This window comes from Sinocyclocheilus rhinocerous, unplaced genomic scaffold (genome assembly GCF_001515625.1).
Source record: "Sinocyclocheilus rhinocerous isolate Xijiao unplaced genomic scaffold, SAMN03320098_v1.1 scaffold252, whole genome shotgun sequence".
NCBI classification, from domain to species: Eukaryota; Metazoa; Chordata; class Actinopteri; order Cypriniformes; family Cyprinidae; genus Sinocyclocheilus; species Sinocyclocheilus rhinocerous.
The window spans coordinates 769441-783576 of NW_015625591.1; the positions used below are offsets into that span (position 1 = coordinate 769441).

Genomic DNA, 14136 nt, shown 5'->3' on the forward strand with positions numbered 1-14136 from the left:
GCTGCTGTCACCACCGTCGAGTTAGGTGGGCGTGGTTTCAGCAACCAGCTCCCGCCTTTTTGCCCATTTTCGATTATCCGGGAGTGACGCGCGGTGACGCGCTGCAAAGATGGCGACGGCCGGCTCCGCCCACTTTGAGCTTCAAAAACGCTCTTCAGGAACCTACGGGTGACATCACGGACACTACGTCCATGTTTTTATACGGTCTATGGTGCCAATATCTTTGCTAAATATATGCTAACCTCCAGAAATAATATAAAGATCTGAAAATGCATTTCAGAGCCCCTTTAAATTTGCCAGAAATAATGCCTCTTCAGTCACTAATTTTAATTTTGGTCACAACTATTGGTTAAACATTGGATTAATATGCAAATATTGGTTTGCATTCTTATTTATCATTCATGGATGCAAGATGCCAGAACATTATTAAGGTTTTCAATCGTCAGTTTCAGAAGTGACTCTGTACACACCGAACAAAAGATAATTTGCAGGATTCACTTCTTAGACTTTGCAGTGTGTATGTGCCCACAATGTTCTGAGTGGTACCTGATAAAAACTGTAAGTTTGATTGCTTAGAAAAATAAAAGCATGCTCTTCCTGTGGCTCAAACAGTAAAGCATGGCGCTAACAACGCCAAAGTCATGGGTTCAGTTTCCAGGGTATGCATGAACTGGTAAAATGTAGAGCATGAATGCAATGTAAGTTGCTTTGGTAAAAGCAGCTGCCTAAATGTAAATGTAAAAATCATTGTTACAAATGTGCAGGACAAGTTAATATTATATATTTACAAGTTAAACACTCAGGGGTTTGTTTAAATACCTAACTTTAAGTATGAGAAAAAGTAAAAGTGATGCACCACTAACGATAACGATATGATAACGATAATTATCACAATATGATTTTCCTCGATAAAACCATACCAAGAGTTTGATCAATGTTAAATATAATGTTTATTTAAACTAGTGATTTAAACTAGCTTAAAGCCAGATGAAACAGCACAGACAAACAGGAGAAAATCTGCGCAAAGATACAGTAAGAAGATCTCCATCATTTATCATGGATTTACTGTAGCAACACAAACTGCACCATGGTACTGTGGCTGAAATGTTGGATATTCATATCAAATTTTATTATATTATTAATTTAGATATGTATTAAATGTATAAAAGGATTAATGGAATATAATTACAGTATTTTTTGTGATTAAGTTATAGTGTTTATGCATTTATACTAAATGTATTTAGACTATTGTTTTTCATACAAACACCTAGAAACCATAGTTACGGTTACATTTTTACCATGGTATTGAGGTGTGATGTGTGGTTTTAATTGTGGTTATCATGATCTAAATGTGTGCTACTATGGAAGACCAATGGTTAATTTTAATGAAACTCAAACAGTCAGAATAGTTCAATTTCACCATATTAAAATGAGATTGTTACAATTTTGACAGATGTTACTGTTTTTGATAATGAACATAAATTTGCATCTGCATCCTAACTCAAGCTACTACTACGGTCAACTCAAGCTACTGTCAAATGTGCATTTCTAAGAGACTAAAAAATGTAATATTATTATTATTATTATTGCACTGCAAACTGTGCCGAGGATACATGTCAAAGTCAACACAAGCCTGTTTCATGATTTGAAACAATATCACTCATTAGAACATGCAGAAACTGAGGAATTCTTTTTTTCTATTAAGATATTTATTTTGTTAAGGAAAAATGACTGGAAAAGTGTAAAGAATTCAAAAGCGTGAAGTGTTTGTCACGCTCTGACCATAAAGAGTAGTAAAGCCACAAGTCTTGTTTCTACAACTTTCACTTAGGAGCAAAAATCTGCCTTTAAACCTGAAAGATAATTATCAATATCGACTGATATGAAAAATTTGATCGTGATAATATTTTTGGCCATATCGCCCAGCCGTACTAACAAGTCACTGAAGAATGAGTGGGAATTGAACTACATCAATCTGGACTCTTTGCTGCATCAAATGAATGAGTGTTAGTAAGCCTTCTTATTCACAGGGACGAAACACATGCTGAACTCGAACTGAAAGCAACAACAACAAAACCTGAAAGCTTTGAGCCTAAAGCAACGACCTTTGAAGACGATAACAAGTTAACAACCCATGAAAATTAATTAAAATCATTTTCAGAGTTACAGAGACAACTAGAAACAACTGTTTAGCAATTAATGAGAACAATCAAAAATCACAAACAGACAACGAGATGAAGAAAAAAACTCTGAAGAACCCACGAGAATAAGCCAGAATATCTTCAGCTCTTGGGGAGGGAGTGGTTCAATTCACAGAGCAGAGCTGCCAGAGTTCTGACAAACAGGTCTTGCCGTTTTTAGCATGACTGCGGTCACAAATGCCTTTTCCCGCTCAAAGAACAAGGGCGGCCGTGGCACACCGTGTGGAATTACTTTGAACCCATCATTCAAAGCGCTTACGTAACTTAACTCTGCCACACTTTTTTTCTTCTGTCTCCCTCACTTTGTTGTCTCTCCGTATGGCACGGCATCAGAGCAAGTGGACCGTTCACAAACTATCCCAATATTAAAGACTACGGAGTAGCTTCTTACTCTGGTACTAGATAATTCAAAACCTCTGGGTGGCTTCAAAAATATGAATATGAAATCAAAACTAGATCAGTGGAAGACTGTTCATGACTTCCACATCTTCAAAACAGTATGGCAACTCAGAAGGCATTAGGGCCTTTTTATTTTTTATTTAATCTTTAGCACTAAGCTAAATCTGCAGACAGAAATTATCTTTGAGCCCACAGACGATTAAGCTTACAGACAACCACTGAAAAATTGATGAAAGAAATCCATCGACTACACAACCGAGGAGGATAAAAGACCATTGCACTGCAAACTGTGCCGAGGATACATGTCAAAGTCAACACAAGCCTGTTTCATGATTTGAAACAATATCACTCATTAGAACATGCAGAAACTGAGGAATTCTTTTTTTCTATTAAGATATTTATTTTGTTAAGGAAAAATGACTGGAAAAGTGTAAAGAATTCAAAAGCGTGAAGTGTTTGTCACGCTCTGACCATAAAGAGTAGTAAAGCCACAAGTCTTGTTTCTACAACTTTCACTTAGGAGCAAAAATCTGCCTTTAAACCTGAAAGATAATTATCAATATCGACTGATATGAAAAATTTGATCGTGATAATATTTTTGGCCATATCGCCCAGCCGTACTAACAAGTCACTGAAGAATGAGTGGGAATTGAACTACATCAATCTGGACTCTTTGCTGCATCAAATGAATGAGTGTTAGTAAGCCTTCTTATTCACAGGGACGAAACACATGCTGAACTCGAACTGAAAGCAACAACAACAAAACCTGAAAGCTTTGAGCCTAAAGCAACGACCTTTGAAGACGATAACAAGTTAACAACCCATGAAAATTAATTAAAATCATTTTCAGAGTTACAGAGACAACTAGAAACAACTGTTTAGCAATTAATGAGAACAATCAAAAATCACAAACAGACAACGAGATGAAGAAAAAAACTCTGAAGAACCCACGAGAATAAGCCAGAATATCTTCAGCTCTTGGGGAGGGAGTGGTTCAATTCACAGAGCAGAGCTGCCAGAGTTCTGACAAACAGGTCTTGCCGTTTTTAGCATGACTGCGGTCACAAATGCCTTTTCCCGCTCAAAGAACAAGGGCGGCCGTGGCACACCGTGTGGAATTACTTTGAACCCATCATTCAAAGCGCTTACGTAACTTAACTCTGCCACACTTTTTTTCTTCTGTCTCCCTCACTTTGTTGTCTCTCCGTATGGCACGGCATCAGAGCAAGTGGACCGTTCACAAACTATCCCAATATTAAAGACTACGGAGTAGCTTCTTACTCTGGTACTAGATAATTCAAAACCTCTGGGTGGCTTCAAAAATATGAATATGAAATCAAAACTAGATCAGTGGAAGACTGTTCATGACTTCCACATCTTCAAAACAGTATGGCAACTCAGAAGGCATTAGGGCCTTTTTATTTTTTATTTAATCTTTAGCACTAAGCTAAATCTGCAGACAGAAATTATCTTTGAGCCCACAGACGATTAAGCTTACAGACAACCACTGAAAAATTGATGAAAGAAATCCATCGACTACACAACCGAGGAGGATAAAAGACCAGCCGGGCCGGCGTAGCCAGTGATTTCACCAACCTGCGTGCTGAATGAATGTAGAACTAGCGGCAGAATGCGCAATACACACTAATGAGGACACCAGAGTACTGATATTCAAATCTCTAAACAGTTCTCACAGGAAGAAAAAAAACAAAACAAACATAAGCGGGGAGAAACAGCAGGTTATTGCAGTTACCCACTCATTCACACCCACGGTGCAGCAGTGGGAATATTAATACATAAAGGATCATCACACAGCCTGAAGCCTCAAAAAAGCTGCCCACATGAGCAAAGGTCAACATGTATGACACATACAACATTGTGAGCTCATAAAAATTCTGCATCTACTAGCGTAAGCAAAGACCCTCACAGATCACTTTTTTCCTCTACAAAGGTCTTTACACTAGTGAACTTAAAGGATATCTGCCGCCCGTGCTTGTCGATGGGCCTGCAGTGCGGTGAGTTGATCCGATTGCGGTCTCGATGAACCCTCTCCACCAGACCATGGTGTCTGGTCCCTCGCACAGAGTCCAGTCCGGAGGGAAAAGTCCCCTGTGGAGAAAAACCTTCTTGGTTAACATTTTCCTCACAAATGCAGGAATCTGTCATATATATGACTTAAACAGTAAAAATGGTTAGAGAAAAGACATCAGAGCGTCCATATTGCAGGACTGAAAAAAACACGCAACAATACACAAACAAAAAATACACACAAGAGTTTTCAATGTGCCACCATTAGCTTATGTTCCCAGGGGAATTCACTCTACTCCAAAGTGCTTTTACCTCTCTAGGTTTGGTTTCTCATGGCAGACAAAAAGTAGGGATCACTGCTCTATGTCTCAAGGAAGCTTTATTCACAGCAACAAGAGCGGTTTCACCTGAAGGTATACAACACTGTTCTCCATAGGGGATAGACACAGATACAGTTCTTCGGCTCTTGGAGCGCACTGCTGTATCAGGTGTACTTGTGGGGAAAGCCGTGTACTGAAGGAGTAGGCGAAGTAAGGGCAGACTAAGAGGTTGGGACAAATACACTCTTTGTTTTTTAAGGAGAATGTTTGCAATTACCATCTCTTGACATCGTTTATCTGAGGGTAGAAAAACGGAGTATATGGCTGGGGCTTATCTTCTCCTAAATGAACATGACTTGCTGGTCAGATTTAGTAGACTTAGATAAGAGGATGGAGGGCAACCCAGGTACCTGGAAATCAGTGCTTGCATTGCCTATTTGGTTGACGTTGGGCAGCGAGCCACCGTAGTACTGTGCCCGGTTCTGTGACAGACGGAGCTGCTGGATCTTCTGGAACTGCCCCTTTAATCAAGAGGAAGACACAGTGAATGCATTTGGAAAAGAAAGAAGAGAGAAAGTCTGCCGAGGCGTTTTAGTTGTTTTTGTAACTTATGTATTTAATTCTTGGAAATGGGATTAGTTTTAAGTGTACTTCTGAGCCCAAGCTGGAGGACAGTGTGGATTTTGTTGTGCAGCAAGGGTAAACAATGAAAATTATCAATTCTGATCAGGCACAAGCAAATCAGTAGGCGTTCCTTCCTCCCACTAACCAAAGGACAAAATTTGAATCTCAAAGACTGACCTCATTTAGTGATATCAATGGGTTACTACACTGCCATCTCTATCGTTTATCTGAGGGTAGAAAAACGGAGTATATGGCTGGGGCTTATCTTCTCCTAAATGAACATGACTTGCTGGACAGATTTAGTAGACTTAGATAAGAGGATGGAGGGCAACCCAGGTACCTGGAAATCAGTGCTGGCATTGCCTATTTGGTTGACGTTGGGCAGCGAGCCACCGTAGTACTGTGCCCGGTTCTGTGACAGACGGAGCTGCTGGATCTTCTGGAACTGCACCTTTAATCAAGAGGAAGACACAGTGAATGCATTTGGAAAAGAAAGAAGAGAGAAAGTCTGCCGAGGCGTTTTAGTTGTTTTTGTAACTTATGTATTTAATTCTTGGAAATGGGATTAGTTTTAAGTGTACTTCTGAGCCCAAGCTGGAGGACAGTGTGGATTTTGTTGTGCAGCAAGGGTAAACAATGAAAATTATCAATTCTGATCAGGCACAAGCAAATCAGTAGGCGTTCCTTCCTCCCACTAACCAAAGGACAAAATTTGAATCTCAAAGACTGACCTCATTTAGTGATATCAATGGGTTACTACACATAAACTCGAGTCGATTTTTTAATCCAACACACTGATATTTTTAAGCCAGAGCACAAAACCTTAGCTACATACTGCTTAGTTGTAAAGCTGTATAATTTTGGCAAAAAAAAACAAAACATCTGGCATCATCTGAATTATATTGCAGTTGTTTTGACAGATATTGGAATTGCCATTTGAATTGCAATTCAATAAATATCTCACATCGCAGAAATAAAATAAGCATAACGACAAAAAATTACATTCAAATAGAAACAAGGTAGGCAAAATCTACATACTCACAAGAAATAATTTAAAATTACAAGGTCAAAAAGAAATGTAAAATGAAAGATATACATGGATTAATTGCTCACAATTAGATCAATAACGTGCTCTTACTTAGTGGATTTTCATTTAGACTTTAAGGGTGTTCACACTTCTCTTAAAAAATAAAAAAAAGTCTAAACTCTCAGAGATCTCTCACTGACCCAAAAGTGAACTAAAACAAAAAGAACCCAGTTCTCTTCACACTCACACTGTACCGGAACTTGTGAGTGGAATTTTGGTTCTTTTGGTTGTAAAAAGGGTCTCAGTGTACTCTTCACTCACAATTAAGTCTAATGCAGTCAAGTTGGAAATTAATGTAATTGTGCCTATTCCACCTAAACTGTCAAAAACACACAAGGTTCACAAAAACACAGCCTGTGATGTCTTAAGTGAATGTAAACAGTTGGGAGAAAATCAGATGTGCTTCATTACATTAGATCTTAAAATGGCAGCAGTTTAATAAACCTGCTGTCTGCTGCAACCAACTTTTTTTTTACAATGAACCATAATTTTCTGCTAGTCTGTGACAGGTTGTTTTAGAGGAAGCATTTGATTGGACAAAAATCTGTGAAGTGCATGATGCGTCAATGTTTTTGGTCAATTTGCCTTATGATTTAAAAAGCCAACTTTACTTCAATGAGCAGCACAGTCCTATTTAGATGGGAGAAACACATTCATATATATCATGCTTTGCCCACACTGGCCTCTACTTACATAACCTCACTCAAGATTATTGTGTTTAAAAAGACTGGCCATACAACAACAACACAACACAAAATATTACCTCACTCACATCACTCAGTTTAAAAGCACTAAGAAAAGTGCTACTTCAAACCCATTGCTGACACTGTTCCAGGCAGACAGCTTAGAAACACGGGCTTGTTAATAAACAAGCACAGATCCTCGCTCTCAGCACACACTCAGGGGTCATGGAGTGTCACATCGAGCCTTTCAATGTACGCCGTTATCAAAACAATGACACCCCAGCTGTGGAGCAGCACCAAGCTGCTTAGTGAAGCAGAGGATTTCCCTGGGGCAGCTTGCTTAAGCTTATGCTTTTCCTCTCCTGTCAACATCACCCACTGTTATTATTACTACAACCTCCAAAAACGGTTTTCCATTATTTTACATTAAAATTAAACTAAACATTGAAAGTTCTTTAGTTCCCCTGTTCAACATTTTCCATATGCAGCAGTGCATTAAATTCTCAGTTTTAGTTTATATTGTTAATTTTTACCAATAAATGTGTGAAAGCCTGAAAATCTGTGCTGATCTCTAAAGATAACAGAGACACCTTGATCCACTACCACTTGCAAAGGCTGGACATGCCAATGGACAATCAGCACACCAGCAGCTGGATGACTTCCTGCATGCAAACATGTAGTAACATGTACATTAACATGTAGGCTTACAGACAACAAGTGTTGTAATGGGCAAGTTGTGTTTACATTTCTGTTTATCAAATCCTACTGAAAATGGAAAGAGTCACTACCGCTCTGTTTCTATAAGTAGATGATCAAATGGCATACTCAATTCTGAACCATTTTCTTGTTTTTAAAAAATGACAACTGTTTGACCAAAAAAAAAAAAAAAAAAAAATCAAATGATCCCTTTGTTGATACCAGTTTAATGTGCAGACACCATATAGGTTCTTAACTTCCTCGAAAAGATTAAAGTGTAAACACTGTGGCATTGCTGTTTTTCATTTGAGTGGCTCAAGAGAAATCAAACATAATGAAATGTGATCACTTTGAGAAGCCAGAAATATTGTTAGTCATTTCATCTCAACCGGTAGTTCTGACAGATTTAGCTGCTTCCTTTGGGATTAATGCCACACAAGCAACAGTAAACATTCATTTCATTTGTGGATCATTGCTAACAAGGTTTGCTAACAAGTGTATTTTTTTTCTGAAAAGCACAGTTCTCACAACAATCAGTATTTGGCTGTCAGCTCTGCGCATAGAAACATTCGGAATTATGGATGTAGTAGTGAGCACTTTGTGACAGAACACAATGTTTAAAAATGTGTACAATTCAAGAAAGGCTCTTTTAAACCACAAACTTGCTATTTTTAACATCTCTGAAATGCAAGCATTTTCCTCCAGGGCTCATTCCATTGTCAAGGCAGATTGTTTGTAAAGAGGTATGACTTTAAACTCTGAAAATTACTATGACACAACCACATGTTCTCACGCCCTAGAAGAGAAGGCAGCCAAATCATGAACTGGCGGATCATATTCATTCATTCCCGCCTACAGGCTCCACACAGAGACAGAGTGCAGTCTGAGGCAGAGCTGCTTTCTGCTAAAACATTTCCCACTGGTGAAAGACCTATAGTTACCTGACTAGTGCTGGGCGGTTTGACCAAAAATCTGTATCACCCGTTTTTTTTTGTTTTTTAGGATTCTGGCGGTTTCACGGTTTATCACATTTATTAAGCTTTCTGTTTTATCAAGCAGACGGGCTAAATGAAAATGCAAATTCTGACAGCAGGAGGCGCTTATGGAACAACAGCGATACAGCGTTTCCTTGGTTACCGCTGTAAACAAAGCAGTGCGGCATTTATAGCCACTACTTTAATATGCATTATACAGAGGAAAGATGAAAAGAAAATATCTAAACTTTTCTGAAGACAGTCAGTTCCTCTCAGAGATACATTCATATAAACCCCCACCCCAATTCAATATTCAGGATCAGATATTTTGTGAACAGTGAGCTGCTCTAACTGCTACAGTATTTTCTCCTCTTTGCGTTGTGACCTCTACCAGGACGGTTATGAGATGTAATCCTCATTATTCTTTTGTTTTTATTCAGACATTATTCTGGTGTTACATGGCTTACCCATCCACTAGTGTAAGTTCGTCATTGGAAGAGACGGGGTAGAAACCACTGATCTATATAACAATATATTATATATAATATAATATTCTCTATTATAGATGCGCGTAATATGAGTGACATATGAGCAGCAAATGAGCTTCCTCTGAGTCAGAACAGCGATCAATGAACCATAATTTTCTGCTAGTCTGTGACAGGTTGTTTTAGAGGAAGCATTTGATTGGACAAAAATCTGTGAAGTGCATGATGCGTCAATGTTTTTGGTCAATTTGCCTTATGATTTAAAAAGCCAACTTTACTTCAATGAGCAGCACAGTCCTATTTAGATGGGAGAAACACATTCATATATATCATGCTTTGCCCACACTGGCCTCTACTTACATAACCTCACTCAAGATTATTGTGTTTAAAAAGACTGGCCATACAACAACAACACAACACAAAATATTACCTCACTCACATCACTCAGTTTAAAAGCACTAAGAAAAGTGCTACTTCAAACCCATTGCTGACACTGTTCCAGGCAGACAGCTTAGAAACACGGGCTTGTTAATAAACAAGCACAGATCCTCGCTCTCAGCACACACTCAGGGGTCATGGAGTGTCACATCGAGCCTTTCAATGTACGCCGTTATCAAAACAATGACACCCCAGCTGTGGAGCAGCACCAAGCTGCTTAGTGAAGCAGAGGATTTCCCTGGGGCAGCTTGCTTAAGCTTATGCTTTTCCTCTCCTGTCAACATCACCCACTGTTATTATTACTACAACCTCCAAAAACGGTTTTCCATTATTTTACATTAAAATTAAACTAAACATTGAAAGTTCTTTAGTTCCCCTGTTCAACATTTTCCATATGCAGCAGTGCATTAAATTCTCAGTTTTAGTTTATATTGTTAATTTTTACCAATAAATGTGTGAAAGCCTGAAAATCTGTGCTGATCTCTAAAGATAACAGAGACACCTTGATCCACTACCACTTGCAAAGGCTGGACATGCCAATGGACAATCAGCACACCAGCAGCTGGATGACTTCCTGCATGCAAACATGTAGTAACATGTACATTAACATGTAGGCTTACAGACAACAAGTGTTGTAATGGGCAAGTTGTGTTTACATTTCTGTTTATCAAATCCTACTGAAAATGGAAAGAGTCACTACCGCTCTGTTTCTATAAGTAGATGATCAAATGGCATACTCAATTCTGAACCATTTTCTTGTTTTTAAAAAATGACAACTGTTTGACCAAAAAAAAAAAAAAAAAGAAGTCAAATGATCCCTTTGTTGATACCAGTTTAATGTGCAGACACCATATAGGTTCTTAACTTCCTCGAAAAGATTAAAGTGTAAACACTGTGGCATTGCTGTTTTTCATTTGAGTGGCTCAAGAGAAATCAAACATAATGAAATGTGATCACTTTGAGAAGCCAGAAATATTGTTAGTCATTTCATCTCAACCGGTAGTTCTGACAGATTTAGCTGCTTCCTTTGGGATTAATGCCACACAAGCAACAGTAAACATTCATTTCATTTGTGGATCATTGCTAACAAGGTTTGCTAACAAGTGTATTTTTTTTCTGAAAAGCACAGTTCTCACAACAATCAGTATTTGGCTGTCAGCTCTGCGCATAGAAACATTCGGAATTATGGATGTAGTAGTGAGCACTTTGTGACAGAACACAATGTTTAAAAATGTGTACAATTCAAGAAAGGCTCTTTTAAACCACAAACTTGCTATTTTTAACATCTCTGAAATGCAAGCATTTTCCTCCAGGGCTCATTCCATTGTCAAGGCAGATTGTTTGTAAAGAGGTATGACTTTAAACTCTGAAAATTACTATGACACAACCACATGTTCTCACGCCCTAGAAGAGAAGGCAGCCAAATCATGAACTGGCGGATCATATTCATTCATTCCCGCCTACAGGCTCCACACAGAGACAGAGTGCAGTCTGAGGCAGAGCTGCTTTCTGCTAAAACATTTCCCACTGGTGAAAGACCTATAGTTACCTGACTAGTGCTGGGCGGTTTGACCAAAAATCTGTATCACCCGTTTTTTTTTGTTTTTTAGGATTCTGGCGGTTTCACGGTTTATCACATTTATTAAGCTTTCTGTTTTATCAAGCAGACGGGCTAAATGAAAATGCAAATTCTGACAGCAGGAGGCGCTTATGGAACAACAGCGATACAGCGTTTCCTTGGTTACCGCTGTAAACAAAGCAGTGCGGCATTTATAGCCACTACTTTAATATGCATTATACAGAGGAAAGATGAAAAGAAAATATCTAAACTTTTCTGAAGACAGTCAGTTCCTCTCAGAGATACATTCATATAAACCCCCACCCCAATTCAATATTCAGGATCAGATATTTTGTGAACAGTGAGCTGCTCTAACTGCTACAGTATTTTCTCCTCTTTGCGTTGTGACCTCTACCAGGACGGTTATGAGATGTAATCCTCATTATTCTTTTGTTTTTATTCAGACATTATTCTGGTGTTACATGGCTTACCCATCCACTAGTGTAAGTTCGTCATTGGAAGAGACGGGGTAGAAACCACTGATCTATATAACAATATATTATATATAATATAATATTCTCTATTATAGATGCGCGTAATATGAGTGACATATGAGCAGCAAATGAGCTTCCTCTGAGTCAGAACAGCGATGGCGGAAGAGAAAATACAACACAGTGCTGATTAAAGGGGTCATATGACGTTGCTAAAAAACATTATTTTGTGTATTTGGTGTAACGCAGTGTTTACGCGGTTTAAGGTTAAAAAAACACATTATTTTCCACATACTGTACATTATTGTTGCTCCTCTATGCCCCGCCTTTCTGAAACGCATCGATTTTTACAAAGCTTATCGTTCTGAAAAGCGTGGTGTGCTCTGATTGGCCAGCTATCTAGTGCATTGTGATTGGCCGAATACCTCAAGCGTGTGACGGAAATGTTACGCCCCTTACCAGGTTCAGGAAACTTTCCTCCGTAAAATGCACTGCACACACTCTAATATTTGGGTTGTACTGTTCTGGAACAGTGTTGTAAATAAAACTTAACCACTGATTTCTAGTTGTGTCCTCTTTTCGCAAATGAAACAGCATCTCCACGAGCGTCTTGGCGGCGGCAATACAGCGAGAATAAAAGTTACGCCTTCTTTCTTTGCAGATACATTTGGGCGGTGTTATGCAAATTTTCCCACACCGTGACATAGACATGTGGGGGCATGTTTGAACGAGCCGTTTTAGGAAGACGTGGCTGAGCGTTCACTTTTATAAAGAATATTTCTTTGTATTATTCAAAGTACAACTACTGCTAAATGTAATAACAATACTGATCTTCATTATGTTACGTGCAGGGAAAAACACATGAACTTCTGTGGAGCAGTATGAGTAACGTTAGAATAATGTTTGCGACGCGCCGCACCGCGCCGTCCATCCGTCCCTGTGCTGTCTAGTCGTTCGCGCGGCTCAATGGCCTATGTCAGGTCAGTGCGGCATGAGCTCTTTAGTACCGCGCTGTTTCGTCCGACCTTCGGTGCGTTTGGCTTCCCATAGTTTGTCCAGATCAAGTAAAGGCCTTTCCACACTGAGTGCGATGCGAAAAGCGAGGCGAATCGCAGACAAACGGTGCTTTCACACCGAACGCGAAACGATTGTTCGCCTTCTGCTAATTCACGCCTGCACGCTAGGTGGCGCCGACCAACAATACATAATTTACATTATTACAATACCTTTCTCCCCAGCCTGGCACAAACGGCTCGATTAGTTCCGGGTTTGATGAAGGCCCGCCTTCCGAAAAACAAAATGTGTTGTGATTGGTTAGCTGTCCCAGTGCGTTATGATTGGCAAACAGCTTAGACGGTGTTTCAGTACTGCCCCGCCCCTTGCCAAAGCAGCAAGTTCTGTCTGCTCCGGTTTAGTTAAGGATGACGTCAATATTGCCATATCAATTTGAGCCGGACTCAGACCCCGAGAATATTGAACAAGAGGATTGCACATAACCTTTGCACGCACGGATATTGCAAGACATATTAGAGTGGTAACGTTATTGTTTTTTTTGGCTAAATCACGTTTTGCAGATAGGATGTCAACAACCGCTTAAAAATAACTGCATTTACTATGTACAGATAAGTGCATATGTATTATGTTTATTGTTTTTTAATTCTAACATTATAACATGAATTGCAGTGAAACTGTTATACAGTTGAATTTATTTATTACCATAGTCCAGTGTTTCCCACAGACTTACACTCTGTTTGTGGCAGCATATATATGCAAATTCATTCTCTGCCAGCAGGAGGCGCTGTTGGAGTAGTAGAGATCAAGGTTTCCCTGGTAACGGCTGTACACAAAGCAGCGCTCCGCTCAAAAAAACACTGCTTTATCAGACATTACATGCAAGATTAAATGAAAATGACATCCAATTTTCTGAAGACAGTCGGTTTCCTTCAGCAATACAGTGATATAAAAACACACGGTTTCGATTTTGAAACGTGCAGTGCTCATGTTTATTCAACGAAGTCAAAGCCTTTTGGAAAATCTATTTGTGGCGGTCAGTTTTGATATTGTGGCGGGCGCCACAAATAAATCAATGTATGGGAAACACTGTAGTCTCATAATTGAAGTGTAAATTCTGCAGATTACATCATTGTCCAGT

The 14136-nt window shown here is 39.1% G+C and overlaps 1 protein-coding gene across 6 annotated transcripts in view; it reads right to left on the bottom strand.

Annotated features, from left to right (window-relative positions):
* Nucleotides 1-14136, bottom strand: part of LOC107757665 (CREB-regulated transcription coactivator 3-like) — a 65938-nt gene that overhangs the window by 42010 nt on the left and 9792 nt on the right. For all 6 annotated transcript variants that reach the window (XM_016575254.1, XM_016575248.1, XM_016575244.1 and 3 more), the window contains exons 2-3: nt 5913-6023; nt 4581-4709 (exon numbers count right to left, since the gene is read on the bottom strand). In XM_016575254.1, coding sequence (XP_016430740.1) covers nt 4581-4709; nt 5913-6023 — 240 coding nt within the window. The remainder of the gene's footprint in view (nt 1-4580; nt 4710-5912; nt 6024-14136) is intronic.